We start from the raw sequence: 22,243 nt of genomic DNA, 5'->3' as shown, positions 1-22,243 counted from the left end.
TGCCGTTATTGTCTTCGGGATGATTAATGCACTGTATATAATACAGATGGATAATCTGTTCAGTAAAATTTAAAATTGGAACAATACTAGAATTTTCACACAGATTTGATTGCTATCATCAGCTTTCTGGAAAGACTAAGAAGAAGAAAGTAGCCAATATAGAATTGAAAGTGAGGTGGGAACTATTCATATATGCATGCAAGAAAATAAAGAATATCCAATATGAGCCGTCCTTGGTGCTCTCAGAGCCTTGAGTGTTTTCTTGCAGATATTTCATTATCCAAAATAGGCAATATTATCAATGCACTGATGATGCAGAGCACCAATGATGCTATCTAGTTTGAGTAATGAAATGTCTGCAAGAAAGCAACCAAGTTCAGAGAGCATCAAAGAGACCTCTTTTCAAACCTAAGGTATAAATATTCTTTATCAACATCTAATATTTCCATATCTTTTAGTAATAAAAAATTAAATGCTGTTGCCTTCTTCTTGAGTTATATACAGGAATTAAATTCTGACTATACAGGAATTAAATTCTGAGCTACTTATACAGACCATGACACCTTAATCAGGGCTATAGCCTTGGAGAGAGAGAGAGGGAGAGGGAGGGAGAGGGAGATTTATGTATTGAATAGATAGATAGATGATAGATGGATGGATGGATGGATGGATGGATGGATGGAAGGATGGATGGATAGATAGATAGATAGATAGATAGATATAGTTGTGTTAAGCCCTGCTAAAGTGAAAGTAACCTTTAGATGACTCTAGTTGTTAACTGCAACTGTTTTGGAGGGAAACTTAGAACATTCATATTTGGGCGGGCTTTTTCATGTACTGCAGTGGTGGGTTGCAGGCAGTATGCCCCAGTATGGGCAAACGGGTACAGTTCTGGTATGGTGCTCCGGAGGGCCCACCCACCCACCCACCCGTAGTCCTTACTTGTCTTTAAGCTCATTGGTGCTTCCGCGCACATGCATGGCATGTACAGCACCTGCGCGACTCTCCGCCGAACAGCTGGAGCATCGCAGAGGCATCTGCTGCTGCCACCACCACCACCACTATCCCAGCATGGGTTTTTTGGTGGCTTCCAAACTGAGTCTTCCAGCAATGGCCACTCTGGGTGTACGCTCTATGGTTGTGGACCAGCTGCTGGCAGAGTGTACAACCATAGAGCATATGCCCAGAGCGGCCATTGCTGGAAGACTCAGTTTGGAAGCTGCCAAAAAAGCCACGCTGGGATGGCAGTGGCGGCAGCGGAGGCAAAGGAGGTTCTCTAGCTCTGCAGGGAGAGCTGGGCCAGGACATCATGAGGCTGGAGGGATGTGAGTGAGAACGGAACAGCCGCTCGTGCAACCCCCCTCTCCAGCCGTGCAGAGTGCCATTCTCTGGCATTTCGAAGGCGCCAAGTCACGGGAGCCGGGCAGCAGCAAACAAGTGCTCACGCAGCTTGGCGATACCCCTAGGTCAGTGAATGGCACTGTGCCCGGCTGGAAAGGGGGTTTGCTGGGTGGCTGCTCGTGAGCGTGGTCGCTTCATGGTTGTTGTGTTGCGCTGCTGTGACAGCGCAACACAGCTGTTCGCCCATGAGGCTGTGCCTGGCTCTTTGGGAGCCCACTCACAAGGGAGCAGCTGCCTGGCAAACCCAAAAACAATAAACCCTCTCCTCATAATAAGGCCCAAGCCATATTTTGTGAGTAAAAAGAAAATAAGACCCTGTCTTGTTTTTGGGAAAACACGGTAGCAAATAGTTCGCCATGATTATCCTGTAGAATAAAGAGACCAACCAAGAACAACCTCACCAGCTTGTCTTATAATAAATCAGTCTCCCCGGGAAAGCTGGATCAGCTGTGCTAGCCATTTTGTGAATCGGTGTGCATTTGTGCCAACCATTTCTTTGATTACAGAAGATAGCCTTAAAATTTCAAATATATCAAAAGATTACAGTTTTCTGGTCCTTTTCCTGGAAAGGTTAATACTAAGATTAGATGGACCTGTAATCTGGCTAAGTCAGCCATTCCCCAACCTCGAGCTATTAATTTGCTTACTTACATCGCATTTTAAAGAGTAAACATGAATAAGAACATAGGAAATGGATACAAATAAATGGACAGGGACAGGGATATTAGGCACGCTGGTGCGCTTATGCACACCCCTACTGACCTCTTAGGAATGAGGTGTGGTCAACATTGAAGCATTCTCTTGTAATTTAGCCTTTTGCCAAGTGTTGGAGGTTACTGTGTAGTTAGTAATTCTGGGAGCTTTGGTCCCTGTAGATGAAGAAGTTTACCAAGTTGGAGAAGGACAGACTAAGAGCATTTTCACCTTTGGTAATGGATGGTTTTGAGGCAACATTATATGCATCCCAATATCCAGAAGAATCCTTGCAAAGATTTACAACACCTTTGTCAAATCTCAGATCTCTTCTGCCAGAGATTACTTTTATAGAAACTGAGATATTGATCAGTCAAACAGTTTAACCTCTACTAATTTCAATGGGAATCCAATAAGAAAATAAAAGAAGAGAGAGAGAAATCAAAAGAATATCTTGCTATTGTATAATAGCAACAGCAAACCCACAGTATTTTGATGTATAACCCAATCCTTCAACTCGGCATTATCCAGGTATTATTTGAAAAGCACCTGAAAGAAAACTGCGAATCTCTGTAATTTGTTTAGTGCCCCACCTAAGAGACTGGAGTTCTCTTTCCATCCCATAGCACAAGGTTGCATATTAACTTTAAAGTGATGTGCTAGTCTTAGGCAGACTATGCCAAATGCCAAAACATACAGTTTGTTTGCTAAGATATTCTGCTTAGATATTCTACTCTAAAGTTCAAAAACCCAGTTATCTCCCAGGCATGATAAGAAAAAAATTATGCCCTCTGCCTTTGGTGTGATTGATTGAGCAAGTGATATAGAAATTCACATCTCATATCTGCTTCATGACTCATCCGCCATGGAGAGTGGGTCCCAACATACTCTGGGTATTTTAAAGAGAATAGAATAACAGTGTTGGAAGGGACCTTGGAGGTCTTCTAGTCCAACTCCCTGCCTAGGCAGGAAACCCTACACCACTTCAGACAAATGGTTATCCAATATCTTTTTAAAAACTTCCAATGTTGGAGCATTGACAACTTCTGGAGGCAAGCGGTTCCACTGATTAATTGTTCTAATTGTCAGGAAATTTATCCTTAGTTCTAGGTTGCCTCTGTCCTTGATTGGTTTCCACCCATTGCTTCTTGTTCTATCCTCAGGTCCCTTGGAAAATAGTTTGACTCCCTCAATCATATAAAGCATAAGCAATCAGATCCCCAGCCTAACTATATCTTGATACAGATTTAAAAATACAGTGAATTTTTGTCATTTTTTCCTTCTATAATATTGTTTTGCCAAAATAAGGCAAGCTCTCTCTCACCTCCATTCTACAGTAGTGTCCTGTATATCACCTGGGGCTACTTTTAAAAGTGGCTTGGAAATTGTAGCTGGTCAAAGGAATTCCCAACTTTATTGATGTGATTGAATGTTTTTTTTAATATTTTTTTATTTTTTATTTAAAACAAATACAGCATCCTTCTTTACATGCTATAGAAAATGTATCAGTTGGTTACAAAAAAAAAACTTCCGTGCATCTTTTCCACAGTCAACAAACATAATTCATATTAACTTAAGTATTTTAACTCAAATATTTATACATGTCACCATCATTACATCTATGATTGAATGTTTTAATCACACTGTATCCATAGTGTCAGATAAACAGTCTTCCACACTGTTCTCCACAGGTCCGAATTTATAAAGCCCTGGAGAACTTTAATGCATACAGGGAGTCGTCGACTTATTTAGTGACATTCATATTTATAATGGTTGCAGTGTCCCGGGGTCATATGATCACATTCTGTAACCTTCTGATAAGCAAAATGAATGGGGAAGTCAGATTCACTTAACAACTGTGTGACTAACTGAACAACTGCAGTGATTCACTTAACAACTGTGGCAAGAAAGGTTGTAAAATGAGGCAAAAGTCAGTTAATAAATGTCTCACTTAGCAACAGAAATTTTGGGCTCAATTGTGGTCGTATGCCAAGGTCTACCTGTAGTTGAAGAACTCCCTTCTCCATCTTTTCCTTCTTCCTAGTAAGCAAGCTAGCTAACCAGCCAGCCAGCCAGTCAGCGTTTCTGAATTTTAAGATCTTTTTTAAGACCTCAGTGTGCCAAATCATTAGTCCTCCTTAAGTGATCACATTTGGGACCGGAACAGTGGTGGGTTATGACCGGTATCCTCCAGTATGGGTGTACTGATGCCTGCCAGGAGCACCGGATACCGTTCCGGTATGGTGCTTTGGAGGGCCCCACCAGCCCGTCCATCATCCTTACCTATATTTGAGTTCTTCGGGGCTTCCGCGTCTGCTGAGCAGCTGGAGTGCTGCAGAGGCATCACAGAGCGTCGCAGGAGGTAAGGACGCATGTACGCACTGCACACGTTCATGTGGAGGATGCCGGGCCCCGTTGCACTTTAGCGGTTGCAACGGGATCCAGAACCCACCACTGGACTGGAACTTGATTGTTATGTGAAATGATTGCTAAGTGAAGCTACTATTGTGTTTGAAATAGAACCTTAGCTTTCCTGTTACTTTACAGACCTGCGAAGGTCATAAATGTGAGAATTGACTCAAACTAATGAATACTACCTTTTTACCACCATCATTATTGCACACTGTCACTGTCTGTGTCAGTTGCTAAGCGAGGACTATCTCTGAAGAGATATTTGACCACATGAAACAGGCGTTAGTGGGGTAGGCACCTGATCTGGTGAAATCCTGTTTATTTATGAAGCCTCTTTAAATTATATCTTACTTAATTTTTTCCAAAATTTAAAATATTTTGTTTGTTTTCCCAGAGCCTAAACAACAGCTATTATAGATGGTCTATATAAAATACAATATGCATATCGTATGGCTTGAAAAATGAGACTTGTTCATGCTGGATTTTGATTGTTTCAATGAAAATGCTACTGGATCAGATAGATGCATTCCAATTTATTTCTACTTCGCTCTCATCAGTTGTACTATTCTGCAATTATAAACAAGTCTAAACAGAAGTCAGCTTTAATTTACAGAAATTAATATTCAAGCAGCACCACAATTAGGAAAACATTCACAAAGACGCATATATAAGGCAAGCAATCCCGCCCTCTCATACTCTCAAATAGATATATATTGGTATGGGAAGAATAAGCAAATATTGATTTTTTGCTTTTTCTAAATATTTTTGCTGCTTCTTAGTTTTTCCTCTTTTTTATTTAACTTTTCATTTATTTTAAGAGGCTTACGTTGCCAGATTTGCATGTAAATTAACTTGTAATTTGTAGAAGAGGCTAAGTAAAAAAAGAGGAAAAAAGACGAAAAAGAAGAAAGAAGAAAAAAGGCATTCAATGATTAAGTATTTAAAATTCAAATTGATTTCAGTAGATAATTAAACTTAAATGCTGTTTGTTTCATTTTTAAAAAAAAACATGAGAGATGCAGTTCTGAAGTCTTGACTGCACTGATGTACATTGGTGAATAACATTCGGATAAGGCAACTACCAAATGTCGGTCAAGAAAAGAATATATTAATTTGGCCAGGAGAAAAGCTGATATCTGCCTCATATGTAACTTATCTCAATGGGAACTAGTTCACCCCACACAGGCTGGCAGAGAGGGCCGACTGGGGATCCTGTCGGTCAAGGGATTTCAGCTGGGTTCAGCAGAAGAGCCTTCTTGCTGTGGCTCCTGCCCTCTGGAACAGCATACCCTCAAAGTGAGCTTGGGTCCCACCCTCCTGACTTTTAATAAGAGCTTTAAGACCTGATTCTGCCAGATGGCAGTGGGAGACCTTCACACTGGAAGTGGTTGACTAATTAAAAGCTAATCCTCCGTCTCCCTCCCCTGTATCTAGCTCCCTCCTTTGCCATCTTGTGTTCATAATTTTAATTTATCTACATTTTCATTTTATATCTGGTGATTTTAATGCTTTTATAGTAGTGTGACACATCATCATCATCATCATCATCATCATCATCATCATTATTATCATTAATACTTATTCATTAAACATGAAACTCAGCCAACTGAACATTCAAAAATGCATCACAAATACCATTGACTGGTGTTAATGGTTGATACGGGTTGCTGCCAGTGTCCTAGGTATCAATTAAGTATCTTCTTAAGATATAAGATGTTCTGAGTAGCGCAGTTTTTTGTAGTTCTGCTGGTGTTATTGCAGGAAGCTGCAATTTGTTGGTGTATCTTATAAAATTCTTGGACATGTACAAAGTGCCCCGATGACTACGGGTATCACTGTTACATGTTTCATCCATAGTCATGTACTTTCGATGGTTGTTGTTGTTGTTGTTGTTGTTGTTAGCATATGGCATAGTTATAGTAGCCAGGGGACCACAATGCTATTGCAGAGTAGTAGTCTGGCTGTCCAAGGTACTAGCCCTGTGATAGGACAAACCTGTGTACTTCCCAAGGTGCACCACAGGAAGGCCAGCTGGCTTTTCACCACAGAATGGTTCTTCCTGCAGCATCACCCAAGGCCCTGTCTCTTCCCAGAGCAGGCTTGCAAACAGGAGCTACAACTGGGAAGGTTCAGAGTCGTCAGGATTCTGACTGCATGATCAAAGCACAGTTCATCTCCCGATCAATGTGGTACCTATCAATCTACTTTCACAGAACATACTTTCAAACTGTTAGGTGGACAGAAGCTGAGGCAAGTGACAGAAGTTCACCCTCCTCACAGTACCTGGGCTTGAATGGCCAGAGCTGAGACCAGCATCATGAAGCCATTGAGTTCCATCCTACTTTGATGAGGGTGAAAAAAGTGACCTATAGATTACTAGATGATTATGACTGTCATATGCTTCATAATGTGGGGATTTATGAAGATCCCATAAATAACTTTGCAACAGTTTGTCAAAAGTATAAATATCTAATATGTGTATTTGCTGTGTGAAGACTATAATGATTTAACAAGCTAACTGTCTTAATTCAATTAATAGCCAGCATTTCTGTATCTTTATCACTTCCATAGCTTCTAACATACCATTTCAGAGTGGCAGTTTATAGGGTTGATAGAACAATGAAAAAGTGAGAAATGTTATTAATAAATGACCACTACAGGACACTGTCAGGATAAACAGAAAAATGAAAGATAAAAGATGAGCTGGATTGTTTTTGTTGTATTTTTTTTTAAAAAATTAGGTAGGATACTTCCACAAAATTCCATTTAAAGAGCAATTGTTCACACACAGAACAGGTGAATTGAAGATTTAAGTTTCAAATAAAAAATAATTGGACAATTAAAGCCGATAGACCAAATTTAATACTGAGGTTAAAAAAAAAAAGTTGATTCCATTATTTATTTCTGCCACTTACAATACTTGGATACTTGGGAGTTTACAATGGGCAGAGTTTTTAACCTGTCAGTGTCCCTCCAGGAAAAAGAAATAGCCAGTATGTATTATAAGCCCTTCATCAAGTGAGTGTTCAGGATTTCAGAAAAGCTATTACAGTATTAGAGGTGTCCAAGCCCCATGAGGAATGGCACAAAGCCCCAGCAGTGGCGATACTCACGTTGGCAGTGGCCCCAGGCGTGGCGAGCCCAGCCCCAGCAGCAATCCACTCTGCTCCCAAAACGACACAATCCAGTTGTGGGAAGGATCTGCCTAGGCCACCTGCACCAGCACCAAAAATAAGCTTTAAAGAGTAAGCCCAATGAATCAATTCACATTAAGTTACAGATCAAGGGTGTTAAACTCAAGGACCGCAGGCCAGATCCGGCTGGTGAGGTGTTTAGACCTGGCCCTTGGGGCTGACCTGGAAACAGTGAAGGACTAGCCCTTGGTGCCTCTGCCAGATGGAGCTTGGGAGGCCTGCATGCGGCCCTCCCAAGCTCCGTTTTCACTGGCAGAGGATTGCAGGAGGCCGTTTCAGCTGAAAACAGAGCTCGGGAGCCCATTTTCACTGGCAGAACGCTCGGGCCACCACAGTTGCCCCCAAAACGAGTGATGTTGAGCTGGTGATGTCTCCCCCCCCCCCGGGGTCAAAAATAACCCTGATGTAGTGGTGAGATTCGATTTTTTTTTACTACCAGTTCTGTGGGTGTGGCTTGATGGGCATGGCAGGGGAAAGATACTGCAAAATCTTCCTTCCTACCCCATTTCAGGGGAAGGATACTGCAAAATCTCCATTCCCACCCCACTCTGCTGGCATCCAGAGGTGGCATTTGCCGGTTCTCCAAACTACTCAAAATTTCTGCTACTGATTCTCCAGAACCTGTCAGAACCTGCTGGATTTCACCCCTGCCCTGATGTGGCCCTCAACGAAATCAAGTTTGACACAGATGGTCCAGTGGTGCTGAACTGAATAAACCTCAATTGGTTGGGTTCACACAACATACTAACTTATGATACTAGAAACCAAATGGCTGAGTTTACTCAATATGCCAACCAGAACTATATGCACAACACTTGGTTTTGTATAATGTTTGGATCCAATTTTCACCCTGACTGAAAGGAAATGAGTGCACTGCGACCTTTTGTTCAATTACATTACACCAATATTTTTTCCCAGTTTTTTTTTAAATTATTATCAACATTCAAGAAATAAACTAATCATTGCATTTCTGGGTCCTTATTCTATCCTATTCTATTTTTATGAGTTTTTCTTCTTGCAGAAGAGATATCTTACTGCTTAACTCCTATATATACCCTATACCGTGGCAACTTGAAGAGGCATGGATTTAACTTCCAGAATTCTACTGTCAGCTCTGGGGAATTCTGGGAGTTGAAGTCCATGCCTCTTAAAGTTGCCAAGGCTGAGGCACACTGCCCTGCTGGATAACTGCAACATCAAGTAACAGGACACATGTAGTATATGATGGTTATTGCAGATGTTAATTCAATAGGCAGAACTTTCAAACAATTTCATTGCATCCCAGATGCTGTATTTTTAATTGGAAGTGGTTCAGACATTCAGCTGTCATTTATTAAATAATATTTTTAAGCTTCCAGATTTTATCATTATATGGAAAGCATGTTTTTATACTGCTTGTTATCTCGATATGCCATCTTGAAACCATCTGTCATAAAGTTTTCATATGTTTTTGAACTACTGTTTCATCCCATCTTTAAAAGATCTGGGAAATTATTTTTCCCTCTTAAGCTTTTTTGTTTGTTTGTTTGTTTCTCTTTCCTTCCATCTCTTATTAGCTCAACATATCCAATGCCATGTAGGTTTACCATGTGAATCAAAACTTTATGGTGCTTTTGTGTAAAGGTAACTTAACCACATGAGCCAAAGTTTCATAAGGGATCTTAAAACACAAGTTGCATGCAAACTCTTCTCGGTAATCAGCCTTTATTTCTAGCTATTCACCACAAAATCAACAACTTAGCTACAAGATATTGATTTCTAGGCAATTCCTCAGATTTAAAACTAGGATAAGATCGACATTCTGTGTATCATCCTGTACTCTAATTATATATTGGACATACAACATGCCAGAGATAAGATCAGACATTCTATCTATGGAGTTGAGCTAGAAAATGTTTCTTCCAACATGCTAAAAATTACAACTGCAACACATATTCAAGATGAAGGCACCATATATCAGTAATTTGGAGTAGCTACAAAACATTAGGATTATGTGTTGTCCTTTGATTAGCTATAGTAATATCCCTTTGATTACCAATGCTATTCAAAGTTTGCCACCTTTCCTGTAAAAGCACTATAAAGTAATAGTAAAGTGTGCTTTACCTGAGCAAATCCATTGACTCCATGGAATAAATATTGATTATTCAACAAATGGTGAAAAGGATAAATAAAGTAAAGGGTAAGTTTTAAACTAAGATCCTATCCAGCATATTTTCTTCTAGTCTGCATGACTTATTCCCTAATTTGCATCAGCGTTTTTCATCAAATTTTGACACATTATAACTGTAGCAATTACATGCACATTCCTGCTTTTCAGCCTTTGCTTTCAGATTTCATTTATCTGCATTCATGTTTAAACTTGAGCTGCAAACTTGTCAGCATGCTATTTCGTTAACTTTGTGCTCAAATCATTAACTTCTGACTTATTCAGCATTGAGATTTTTTACTATTTGATAGACCTACTTGATAGCAGCAATAGGAGTTACAAAGACATTTACATTGTTCTTCCTGTAATATTCCTGCAATCTGTGTGTGTGTGCGTGTGTTTGTGTTTGTTATACACACAATAAAGATCTGATGGCAGCAATTTAGCACCTTCCAAATGCCTTGGATTCTCATAGTCCTCAACAGACATGTGCCTTTTCCTGAGCCATCATAGTATCTTTAGTAAACTGCTTGTTTAAAATCAGGGACAGTGGGAAAGATTCATTTAACCTACATAGGCAAACAGATTTCTAGATGAGCATCCTATAGTTGTCAAAACCAAGAGCCAGAGGCATAAATTTGATGCTCATCCAAAGGTGACATTTAAACTGTCAAGAGTTTCTGATACAGAAGGTTCAAACAGTTAAGTGTATTAAATTTGGAAAGGGATATAAACAAAAGAATTATTTGTGTAACAGCATCCCAATATCTTCCCATGTAATATATGTTAATAAAGGTAAAGGTATCCTCTGTGTGTCCAATGGTGTCTGACGCTAGGGGGCAGTGCCCATCTCTGTTTCTTAGACAAAGAAGTGAGAGTTCTCTGAAGACACTTTCGTGTTCATGTGGCCAGCATGTCCCTACACTGAGGTGCACAGAATGCTGTTACCTTCCCTCCTAAGTGGTACCTGTTTATCTACTTGCATTTGCCTGCTTTTGAACTGCTAGGTGGGCAGGAGTTGGGGCAGGAACAGGAGCTCAACCCATTGTGCAGTGCTCGGGTTTTCAAATCCAGGTTGTCAGCTTTCCAGCTGACAAACTCAGTGCCTTTAATTGATGAGCCATCACATCCCTTTTAATAGCCAGATTTAAATCCTGGGTTTCTTCCATTTGCCTTTTTAGGAAAATCTCCCTTCTCTGGTCAAAAGAGTGGGGAGCTATGAAAAAGAAACTATGACACTCCTTTAATTCCCATTATTTTGTCAACTAGAAAACCGTTAATCCCACGGGTGGGCTTCAAAAGTTTTAGCAAGGGGTTCTCTGCCCGGTTGGTGGGTGGGCATGGCCATGATAGGCATGGCCTAGTTGGCCTCCTGCACCATGGTGGGAAGGGGGCATTTTTGCCCTCCCTGGGCTCTGGAGGCTTTCCTCAATCCTCCAGCAGGGCGAAAACGTTCTCCCTAGGCTCTGGAGACCCACGGAGGCTGGAAACGTGCCCATTTCCAGTCTTCCTGAATGTCCGGTAGACCTGTTTTCTGCCCTTCCCAAGCCTCGGTGCGCCCTGCACTTATCTGCATCCAAAATGGGCCACATGGGGAATCCTGGGGGATGGGGCAGGGTGGAGCCAGCCAGGAGTGGAATTTGGGGGTTCTCCGAACTGCATAGAACCTTGGCTAAAGGTTCTCCTGAATCCCTGTGAACCCCCAGTAGCCCACCCCTAGTTAACCCTTTGAATCCTGTCCTGATCTTGGCCAAGGATCTCGAAAAGAACCAATTCCTAACTCCTTTCTTAGGTGGAGTGGAAATGATTCTAATAATAAATAAATTATGGATCACATTCTCTCCCTTCCCTTCTTTCAACTCTTTCAAGCTGCCCCTTCCTAAGATCTGTGGAGAGAGAGGGATGTCCATTACTACTTCTGGAAATAATTTTTCCTCCACACGCATTCACTCTTGCACCTTCTTGTCAGGAACTTGTCTATTCCTGAATTCATCCCTCCATTATAAGGGGGTTAATCAGTGTAATTATATCTTCCCCATTCCCAAATCACCCCTCTTCTATCTCAGAATCAAAGCTGCTACCATGCACCAAAGGTGAAGGATATAATCAATTAGATCTGAATTGGTGAGGGCAATGTACTATATTTTTCGGACTATAGACTTCTGGGAGTATAAGACGCATCAAGATTTTGAAGAGGACAGCTAGAAAAAAAATAGTTTTTGCCCTCCCTGGCCCCCAGGAGCACTCTGCAGGCCTTCTAAATCCTCTGTGCACCCCATTTTTGCAAAAAACGGACCCATTTTTGGCCTCCCAAACCCCCCATGCATCCCATTTTTGCCTTCCCTAGTCCCCAGGAGCACTCTGCAGGCCTCCCAAACCCTCTGCATGCCCCATTTTTGGCAAAAACAGGACACGCAGGGTGGGTTTGGGGAGGTAAAAAATGGCCATATTTGGTGTATATCACCGACACTTCCATCCTCTTTTAGGGTGGAAAAAAGTGCATCTTATATTCCAAAAATACAGTATTTATTATTTTGATAACTTAATTTAAATGCCTAACACTCCTTTCTACTTTTATTTTCCCCACAACAGCCTTGCAATGAGAGTATGTGACTGGCCCAAGGTGAAACAGCCAGTGTTCACTACTAACGTGGGACTAGAACTCAAAATCTCCTAGTTTCTATCCTGATGCCTTAAGTACTGCACTACCTATTTCCCAGGATATGTCTCTTCTAAGTATCTTTCCAATGAATAGCAATAGCAATAGCACTTAGACTTATATACCACTTCATAGTGCTTTCACAGCCCTCTCTAAGCAGTTTACAGAGTCAGCATATTGCCCCCAATAATCTGGGTCCTCATTTTACCCACCTTGGAAGGATGGAAGGCTGAGTCAACCTTGAGCCTGCTGAGATTTGATTTGCTGAACTGCAGCTAGCAGTCAGCTGAAGTAGCCTACAGTACTGCACTCTCACTACTGTGCCACCTGAGCTCTTTATCAAATACAACAGATCACATTTCATGCATCGGGAACTTCCACCTTGAATTCTCCATCCCTACTTGCAGAGATGGGAGCAAGCATAATAGAACAGTGATACATAAGCCTGATGTTCCAAGCTCAAATGGTATCAAACAGATGATACAGATGTATGTTCAGTGCAGTTTGAAGCGGCTGATAAAAGCCTGCAGGATTGGTCTGTGTATGTACAGGAAAGGGTGTCATATGAATGGTCATATGACAGAGATAAATCTGGTAAGATTTCTTGCCAGACAAGGAAGAGGCTTCAGCAATGCAGGGACCCACTTAGCGATGTCAGTTAGCAGAACATTTGTCAGTGGTTTGGCTTGCTACAACTCATCCTTGAGCAGATGTTGATCTGTCTGCTACTCTGGAGAAAATAGAAGCTCTCAAGAAAAGGGGACAAGCAGGAAACATTAAGCCACAGTCATGGATAATAACTGTGTATGATCTAAAATGGCAAACTGGTGTAGAGACATAAACTGACGTATTAAATGAGAAACAGTCACAAGCAAAATATCAGTCCAATGATGCTGGTGGTTAAGGCAGCAACGGGGGAATTCTGTTTCATCATCTAAATATAGGTGATAGGCAGGGGATCATTGGAACTGTTCAGCCAACAGATGAAACAAAATGAAGTCATGAATTGTTGGCTTTTATCAGAAATTAAATTCATAACATTTGGTTTTGGAAAATCTGAATGAGCCGATAATCTCTTTTCCCGAGCAAAGGAAAGACCCTAACAGGAAATGAAACGGGCTATTGTGGAGGAAAAATAAACACCGCTAGAATGGCATCCAGATCCTTGACATAAGATCATTCTTATGAAATTGTGTCTCAAGGCCCCTGAAAGAGACAAACAGTGCAGGCAGCTTCTGGTAAGAGATCTGGAAAGTTGACAAGTGTAGCAAAAAGAAATGTTGACTTTCATACATGCCATTCCAAGAAGCCAGAAAAGCCACAGAGTCACAGAAAGAAGATAAGTGGTTTTAAATAGAATGAAATGTCCAGAGCAACAATTCTTCCCTCAAGGAAGAAGAATGTGTTACTGATCATCGTGAAGCAATTCTCTTCAGAAGATGACAGAGGCCTCTTTAAAGACCTCTGTTTGAGCCCGCATGCGTGGTTTCTGCTACAGTGCAGCTATGCAGGAGGCCAGTTAGGGAAGGCATCTTCCATCTTCCTCCAAGTCACTCACGTAGGGCAGGGAAGATGCTAGAAGGAAGGGAATTATGTTTTTTAGGAGTCGAATGGATACGGTAAGAGGGCTTCGGGGTTAATAAATAATTATGTGGCAGAAGATCAAACCACTTGTTTTCCAAGCTAGGTATATAAGAGATACGTATAGAATGGGGGAAAAATTGTGTTCTCCTGGTCTGATGATATATAACAGAAGTCACCAACTGGTGGTCTGTGAGAAAATTTTGGTGGTCTGCAGAAAAATTATTTGCATTTTTTATATTCCACTAAATCAGGGGTCCTCAAACTACGGACCTGGGCTGGATACATGTAGTGAATGTTTATGTTGCTGCAGAGAGTCTCCCCCTTCTGGGTCTTTTTGTGTGGGTCAGAGAGGGACAGAAATTCCAACTTGGAGTCTGCTTCAGCCTCCTGATGTGGGGCTTTGGGCGAAGACTGCAGGGAAGTGACACTGGTGGCGAAGAGCCAGAGGGCCTCGTTCCAGTTGGACTGCATCATGGCCTGGAACTGGCTGACCATCTTAGCCCGCTGAGCCTCCAGGCACTGGTATCTGGCCTTGCAATCCCACAGGTCTTCCCTCTGCTTGGAAAGCCTATGCTCTTAGTCCGCAGTGAGGTGCTTCTGCTGAGCCTCCTTCTTGGTCAGATCCAATTTGAACTGAGCCAGCTGTTTTGCCAACTCTTTCTCATGGTGGCTGCTTAAGTCTAGCAACTGCTTCCTGTTGGGGCCCTAAGGAGCCCGGGAGGGCAGGCAAGTACTGGCGAGTAGAGGCTGGCGAGGCACCCCTCGACATGAGTGACATGGAGTTGGCCATGCCCACCCAGTCATATGACCACCTTGCCATGCCCACCCAGCCAGTCATTAGGCAGATCACATTAGTGGTCCGCGGGATTTAAAATTATGAATTTAGCAGTCCCTGAGGTCCGAAAGGTTGGTGACCCCTGATATACAGTGTAAGTCTATGAGAAGTTTGTAAATGTATTGGTTACTGTGATCAATTTGAATCTCAATAGAACGTGTTGTGCCTTCAGACACAATAGCAATTCCAGTGTTGGAAACTATCCCTGGTAGCCAAAGGCTTCTTTTTTTTTTAAAGAAACTTCAGTTTTCTTGGCAGAAAAAGATTTGGGAAGAAAAATGTACAGCAAGCTCTCATTAAACTTTTAATCAGATTATAAAAGCACAGCACTCAAAGCAGAATCAGAGGTATCAGACTAAGCCGTAGAGAGACATAAGGGATCTAGATAATGAAGGGTACACTGAAAAGTGAATGTTCACTTGAATAGACAAAAGCTCACCTTTCTTAGTAAAACACACAAACAGTGTGTGTATATCAGCGCAACTGCCAACAATTAACAGATTTTTTAAAATGACAAAGTCCACTACAGGTAGTCCTTGACTTACCACGACAATTGAGCTCAAAATTTCTGTGGCTGAGACAGTTGTTAAGTGAATTTTGCCCCATTTTGTGACTTCTCTTTCCACATTCGTTAACTGAATCGCTGCAGTTGTTCAATTAGTAACACTGTTGTTAAGTAAATCTGGCTTCCTCATTGTCTTTGCTAATCAGAAGATCACAAAAAGGATCACCTGACCCCGGGACACTGCAACCGTTGTAAATATGAGCCAGTTGCCAAGTGTCTTATTTTTGATGAGGTGACCATGGCGATGCTACAACAGTTGTAAGTGTGAAAAACTGTGATAAGTCACTTTTTTTCAGTGAGGTTGTAACTTCAAACCATCATTAAACGAACTGTTGTTAAGTTGAGGACTACCTGTAACAGAGTGTGTATGTGTACAGGATGGGAGGTTTCCAAAATAGACTAAATTCATCTTTAACAGAATCCATCTAAATTCTCCTTGAGGAAATGTAATAGCTTTGACCAGGACCATCAAACTCGTGGACCACAAGCCTGATGAGTCACGTACTAGCCATGCCCACCCCCAGCAAAAGGAGGGGGAGTCACTATACATCACATGACAACAATGTGACACTGCGAGTTTGACACCCTTGGCTTAGACGGATAGGTCAAAGAAAGGCTCGTTTCTTCAGCATAGTATAGAGCGGAATTCCCCAACCTTTTTGGTTTGGGGGACCGATGGGGGAAGGGAGAGGGGATGGTTCCAGACAAGTGGTGGGCAAGCACAGACACCTGCATGGGTCCATTTGCACAAGCGGCAGGCATGCACACCAACCCCTCATGCAAATGGAGCATGCTTGCTTGCTCTTGCCTGCTTCTCATGCAAATACGCTTGCTGACTACTCACGCCAGTGGGGATATGCGTGGACTTCCATAGCCCAGTTCTGAATGGATCAAGGCCCAGTAGTGGGCTGCAGCCAGAGATTGGTGATCCTTGGTATAGAGGGTATGTTTTTATAGGCATTGCAGAATTGCACAAACTTCTCTTGTGTGGGCTGCATGCAGCCCTCCTGAACTCCATTTTCACTGGCAGAGGGTTGCAGGCTGTGGTAGTCAAAAACGGAGCTTGGCAGCCCGTTTTCACTGGCAGGCACCCCAACAGTGACATAGAGCTGGCCATGCCCACCCTGCCCCTTCCACCCTCTCCGAGGTCAAACACAACCCTGACACAGCCCACGATGAAATTGAGTTTGACACCCCTGTGCTAGAGCATGCAATGTGGGTGGTTTAAGGTCCTTCAGGCTGTTAAGCTTGTAGGTAGGTGGTGTATCAAAGGTTAAGTCATTCTAGTTCTAATTAATATATGGATTATGAGTTTGAAGCCAGTCCATCCCCAGAACTATTAGAAAAAGTGATGGCAAGGCTAAATCAAATCTAGCCTACAGGTTCTCAATATTAAATAGCAAAGATTCAGTTGTATTTAGAGATGGGCTTTGGACACAAAAAGTCAACCATTAATAGCTTCAACTTGAAGTAGAAATCAGCTGATTTTGTAGGGTGCATACTTATTGTGATGATGGATTCTATGAATCCATCATACTAGGGTCTGCAGTTGCGTTTCCAAGTCTATTGGTATAACCAGAATATTTTGTGTTGGAGGTCTGGGCTTCCCTTAATTTCTGGGTCCCCGAGCCTCTGACTCTTTGGAGACTGGAACATACTCCATACCCAGAGACCAAAAGGGCTAGTATAATATTAAAGAAAGATTTGTTTTTTACAGTGAGATTTGCCTACTGATATAGCCATAAGGTCTGCTATTCTTCACCATTCCTAAATGTCTTCATGAATTACAAAAACCAAGTAAGTCTGGAGACTTATATCAGCTCCAGTCAATAAACAGAGCAGGTGTGCATTCTTTTCATGGCTTCAAATCACAGGGAGAGATAAACACTTCTCATGTACAGGATCCCATTTAGATTTGTTTGCATTGCGATACCCGGTTAAAAAGCAGCTCCATATCTATTATTCGGTGTTCCAATGAAAATGGTTTAATAAATGAGGTCAAAGTACTGTAGTTATGATCTATTCAGTAATTGCACAAAGATAATATTCTTAATAGGTCTATCAGTTACAGAAGGGTTGCGGCAACTAAGCAATGTATTTCAAAAGAAACTTGGACTGCCTAAACCTGTCAAGGCTTGCCTATCATGCATCTTTGCACAACTGAACTATTTGCATTGAATGGTGGAATATAATTGTGCCCTTAATGTTACAGCCTGTCTGATTAATGTTTATTTTGCATATGTGTTCAGAGATAGCCAAGCATTCCTGGAAAACATACAGGTATAAAAATAAATTAAAAGTCTTACAAGATTATAAATAGTCCTTGTTTTACTGTCAACTGCATAATTTATCTGACAAGAGATAGCCATTCTCATCTCATGTCACCCTGAAACACTGAAGCTACACGGATGCTAAACGTAAGAGTTCTGGAGTCTGCAGTTACTTGGTATGACAATCCATATAATTATACATGAACAATGGGGAAATCACTACTTCAACAATTAAAGTATTTTGTTTTAAAGCTTTTTCTTCCATGTTTACCTTTTGTGAACATGTTATTTTCACAAAGTACAAGCAACAGAATATGATTAATATCCATATAATATAATCATATGTTATGTTTACCATCCCTACAGATGTAGTAACACAGTTCTCAATAGCCTAGCAATTAAACCAGAACAATTTTTATTGCTAGTATCCTTCCTGCACCTTTAAATGCAGATCAGATTCTTTCCATCTACACTAATGTGTAAAATTCCCAACCCTATCAAAAATCTACTGCACTCTTGGTTTTTGTTGCTAGCAAGGATGTTTAAAGCAAAATACTAAACTTGATGGGTTATTTACAGAAGATTGTAGACTTAAGCCCTGACATCTTCAGGTGAGTCTATAACAGAGAGTTCCTATCAGTCAGTTTAGACATTTAAAATAATTCAACTGTCCAATGATCTGTTTAGAACTACCACAGCTACCTGTGTCAAAAAAGAATCAGTTCAGATTAGGACTCAGAGCTGTTCACATTTAATTAGAGGTAAGTTCCATTGGAAGGGATGAATTTACTTTCAAATAAATGCCAAGATGCCAGCTGTAAACCTTCCTAGTTTTAGATGGTTTCCTCCCCAGTGACAATCAGTGCAATGCAGCCGTTTAGAGACCAAGCTACAAACCAGAAAACCTGGCGCTGAATTAGTCTCCTGTTCACCAAGTGGCTTTTCCTCTGTGTTAGGAATTTGAAACTGACCAACTTCAAAGGCTTGCTGGAATCCTTGTAACAATTCAAGGTTTATGATTTCCAGAGGGGGGTAGCCTTAAAATAGTGGAAGACCCAAACCAAACAAAAAAATGCTAAATAACAAACAGGAGTCTTCGTTCCAGAAACTTTAAAGAGGTGCATTATTAAGGCATGCATTTGATCAAATGGACTACTTATATGGAAGCATGTGCCAATCGTTATGCCACAAGTCTTTTAGGCATCTGAACTGCTTCCTGCACCTAAAGGCTATGCTTTATTACAAAAAAAAAAAAAAGCGCAAAAATAAAACAAGCTGTTTCATTTATCTAATGTAGGGTTATTGGGGTCTTGCAAACGTCCTACTGCAGGTGCCTCTGCTACTGATACCTCCCAGCTCTGCTTCCTCAAGCAAGGGAAAACTTTGTTTGTATTTTGTGCAAAGTGCTAAGATTTTGAACCGAGCAAGTTCTGGATCCTGTGCAAAGAAAACGGAGGGCAGACCGATTCCACCAGCAACAGGTTTTCTGCCCCGCCTGAGCCACTCTTAGATGTTCGTGAGGAAAACAGAAGGGAGCGTCAAAGGTTGCGAACTGTTTCCTTCCCTTAGCAAATTGGACGCTTTCTCGTTCTCCCCCAGCTCGGAAAAGAAGCGTGGGCTTCGGATCGCCCCCCTTTCTCTCGTTTCCCCTCAACCTTTTCCTTCCAGGGGAACCCGGTCGACTTACCTTCCGTCGAAGTCCCCTAAAGTCTCCAGGTAAAGCCAGGATAAAACCAAGAGCCTCAAAGAGAAATCCATGTCGAGAAGAAGGGAAGGCAGACAGACAGACAGACACAGACAAGGGGAGAAAAGACAAGAGAGGGAGAACAGCCCCTGGGTCTCCCGACCGCCGGCGGCAACGGCAGGTTGTGAGGAGAAGATGCAAGAGGGGAAGGCGCCGGAGCGGCCCCCACCCCGGCTCTTCTAGGAGGCGCCCTCAACTCAGCCCAGCGCGCCGGGAACTAAACGCCAGCGGGGGCCTCCGGGGGCGCCCGGCTGCAGCTAATCCGAGTCCTCTCAGGAGGCGAAGAGAAGAGGTCGGCAACAAGGCAAGCGGCAGGAGGGAGCCTCCCCCCCCCCAACCCGCGCTCCCCTGCGCGTCCCAGCCTGGCGCTCCCCTCCCCTCTCCTCGGAGGCGGTCTGGGGCGCAGGCGTGCGCGTCTCGGCTCGCCCTTCGGGGTAGCGTGGGAGAAGCGCGGCGGAGAGCCTTTGGCCGAGCCCAGCGCCGGGTTCCCTGCAGAAGGGAGAGGGAGAGGGAGAGAGAGACACGGCGGCCGTTTTCAGGGGGCTTTCTTGGAAGCAAACGGAGGAGGGGCAGCAAAAGCGCGGGGCCTCGGATCGTGTTTATTGGTGGGTGTCCCAAAGGAAGCTCAACTTCGATGAAGATCTTAATTGCCCGTGTCGGGGTCTGTTTCTTTTTTTGGAGGGGCGGGGGGGAGATCAGCCTCGTTACACTTCGTGGGGGAGCATGAAGTACCGTTCATCCAAGGCAATAAATCAATAAGCTAAAATATAATGGGAAGGAAATAATGGGTAACCAGCACGTTATTTTATTTCATGTATATTGCAACGCTTCAGATGGGTCCCCCCCCCCCCGCCCGCCCCGTTTCTTTCCAGTCAGTTTCTGACTCCTGGTGAGCGCCTGAATGAATCTCTGCGGTTTTCCTATCAAGATCAAGATTTCGGAAGTGATTTGACGTTGTCTGCTTCTTAGGGCTGAGGAAAAAGTGACTGGCGGAAAAAGTCATCGGGCTGTCTAATAATTCAGGGTGTCCCAAGTTTCTAGCCTGATGCTTTAACTACTTACTACTACACCAAACTGGCTCTCTGGATGTCTTCTTACCATGATGTAAAAACTAGAAGTGTAAATAAATGTAACAACATTAAATAAGTGAAAATGAAAGCCAATTGTCAAAACAATTGAAAATGAAAAACTTGATGAAGAGGTGCTGTGGGCTGTCTTCCTAAAAGTTTTGAGTGTAGGAGTCAACTAGGTCAATAGGGAGTACATTCCATAACTTCAGAGCTGAAGGAGATGATGCTTTCCCACATTCCTATAGTAAAGGTTCAAGCAGGATGAGAAGGCATCTTCAGAAGAGTTCCAGCAGATTTGTGTAAGCAGGACAGGAACAAATGAGGCCCTAAGCTACTAAGAGCTTTAAAGGTCCCTACGAAGACCTTAAATTGTGCCCTATGAGCAATACACATCAGTCCAGATCAGGGGTCTCCAACTTTGACAACTTTAACTTCAACTCCCAGAGGGGTTGCTGAGGAATTCTGGGAATTGAAATCCACAAGACTTAAAGTTGCCAAGGTTGGAGACTCCTGGTCCAGATCATACACCACAGAATCCATATTATAGTAGCTTGACCACATCATCTCTACTTGCTCAGTCAATAGCCAGTTCTAATTTCCAGTTACTTTAAAGTGTAACCTACAAAAGGAGCTTCACACTAATCAAGATGGGTTGTAACTTAGGCGTGGATCCAGCATTTTTGTGTCAAAGCAGCATAGAAAGTATTGCACTTGATGCGCTGAGTATAATTATGCAAATGTGCACCTTAGCAAAGCTGGCACTTGCAAATCCACAGTCAGCTAGAGATGAAGAAGCAATCCCAAACTGTGAACCTGGTTTTTATGGGGGATGCATTCCCACCCAGAACAAGTTTTACTTTGATCCCAAGTTTAGCAACTCATTGTTCTTGGAATTTAATTTTGGCTGTTCCTTATGCAGCCCATCACTGAGACAGCATTCAAGGGTACTGATTGTTTCTTTGGAGTTAAAAAGTAGGTAGAAGGATAGAATTGCCATGGGGGTCCTGTTAAGATTTCTCCAAAAAGATTAGATATCTTAGATATTAAACAGAATGAAAGAACCATGAAAGACATAAAAGAACCATGTAGCATTCCATAGGTCAATATCTAGTGGTCAAACGATATTCTTCCAGCACCACCTGCTGGACACTGAAATAAAGTTTGGTGTCCTTCCAAAACCATGTCCCCAAGGCCCAACTCATTAGAAAGCCGGAAGGTAGAAAGCAACCAAGAGATCCAATAAAAGGTGCATAGCATCAGCTATGATCTCTGACATAAATCATTTTTCCAGATGACAAAGTTATCTCACTATTTTATCTTGGAAGGAACACTATTAAAATGAGTATGGTGCATCTGGAATTGTGATGTCATCACTTCATCAATATCTTATCCAAGAGTAGAATATTTGAGTAACCTATCATAAAGATTTTTCAAGTTTAGTATGCAGGTCACATTCCACACTCAGGAAAGAATTGATCACCTGCCTTAATTATGAAGTCTATTGAAAGTGGCTTTTTTATTCTGCTTGGAAGAATAAGGAATGAACAAGTAAGTGGTAGCTTTCATTGCCACACATCCTGTCCATATCCTCAGATGAAAAGAATATGAACATGACTTGTCTCAAGAGTAGAGTCCAAATAGAAGCAGACCTGATTAGCTTTATTTGCAGA

General features: G+C 42.2%; 1 protein-coding gene across 6 annotated transcripts in view; it reads right to left on the bottom strand.

The window, feature by feature from the left end:
* The window catches only part of NPNT (nephronectin), a 69,566-nt gene extending 49,720 nt beyond the window's left edge, over positions 1–19,846 (bottom strand). For all 6 annotated transcript variants that reach the window (XM_032224560.1, XM_032224564.1, XM_032224561.1 and 3 more), the window contains exons 1-2: positions 19,447–19,846; positions 7,620–7,720 (exon numbers count right to left, since the gene is read on the bottom strand). In XM_032224560.1, coding sequence (XP_032080451.1) covers positions 7,620–7,720; positions 19,447–19,517 — 172 coding nt within the window. In that variant the 5' untranslated portion in view covers positions 19,518–19,846. The remainder of the gene's footprint in view (positions 1–7,619; positions 7,721–19,446) is intronic.
* Between the last annotated feature and the right edge of the window lie 2,397 nt (positions 19,847–22,243).

The sequence above is a fragment of the Thamnophis elegans genome, chromosome 9 (genome assembly GCF_009769535.1).
Source record: "Thamnophis elegans isolate rThaEle1 chromosome 9, rThaEle1.pri, whole genome shotgun sequence".
NCBI classification, from domain to species: Eukaryota; Metazoa; Chordata; class Lepidosauria; order Squamata; family Colubridae; genus Thamnophis; species Thamnophis elegans.
This window is presented reverse-complemented; position numbering and strand designations above follow the sequence as displayed.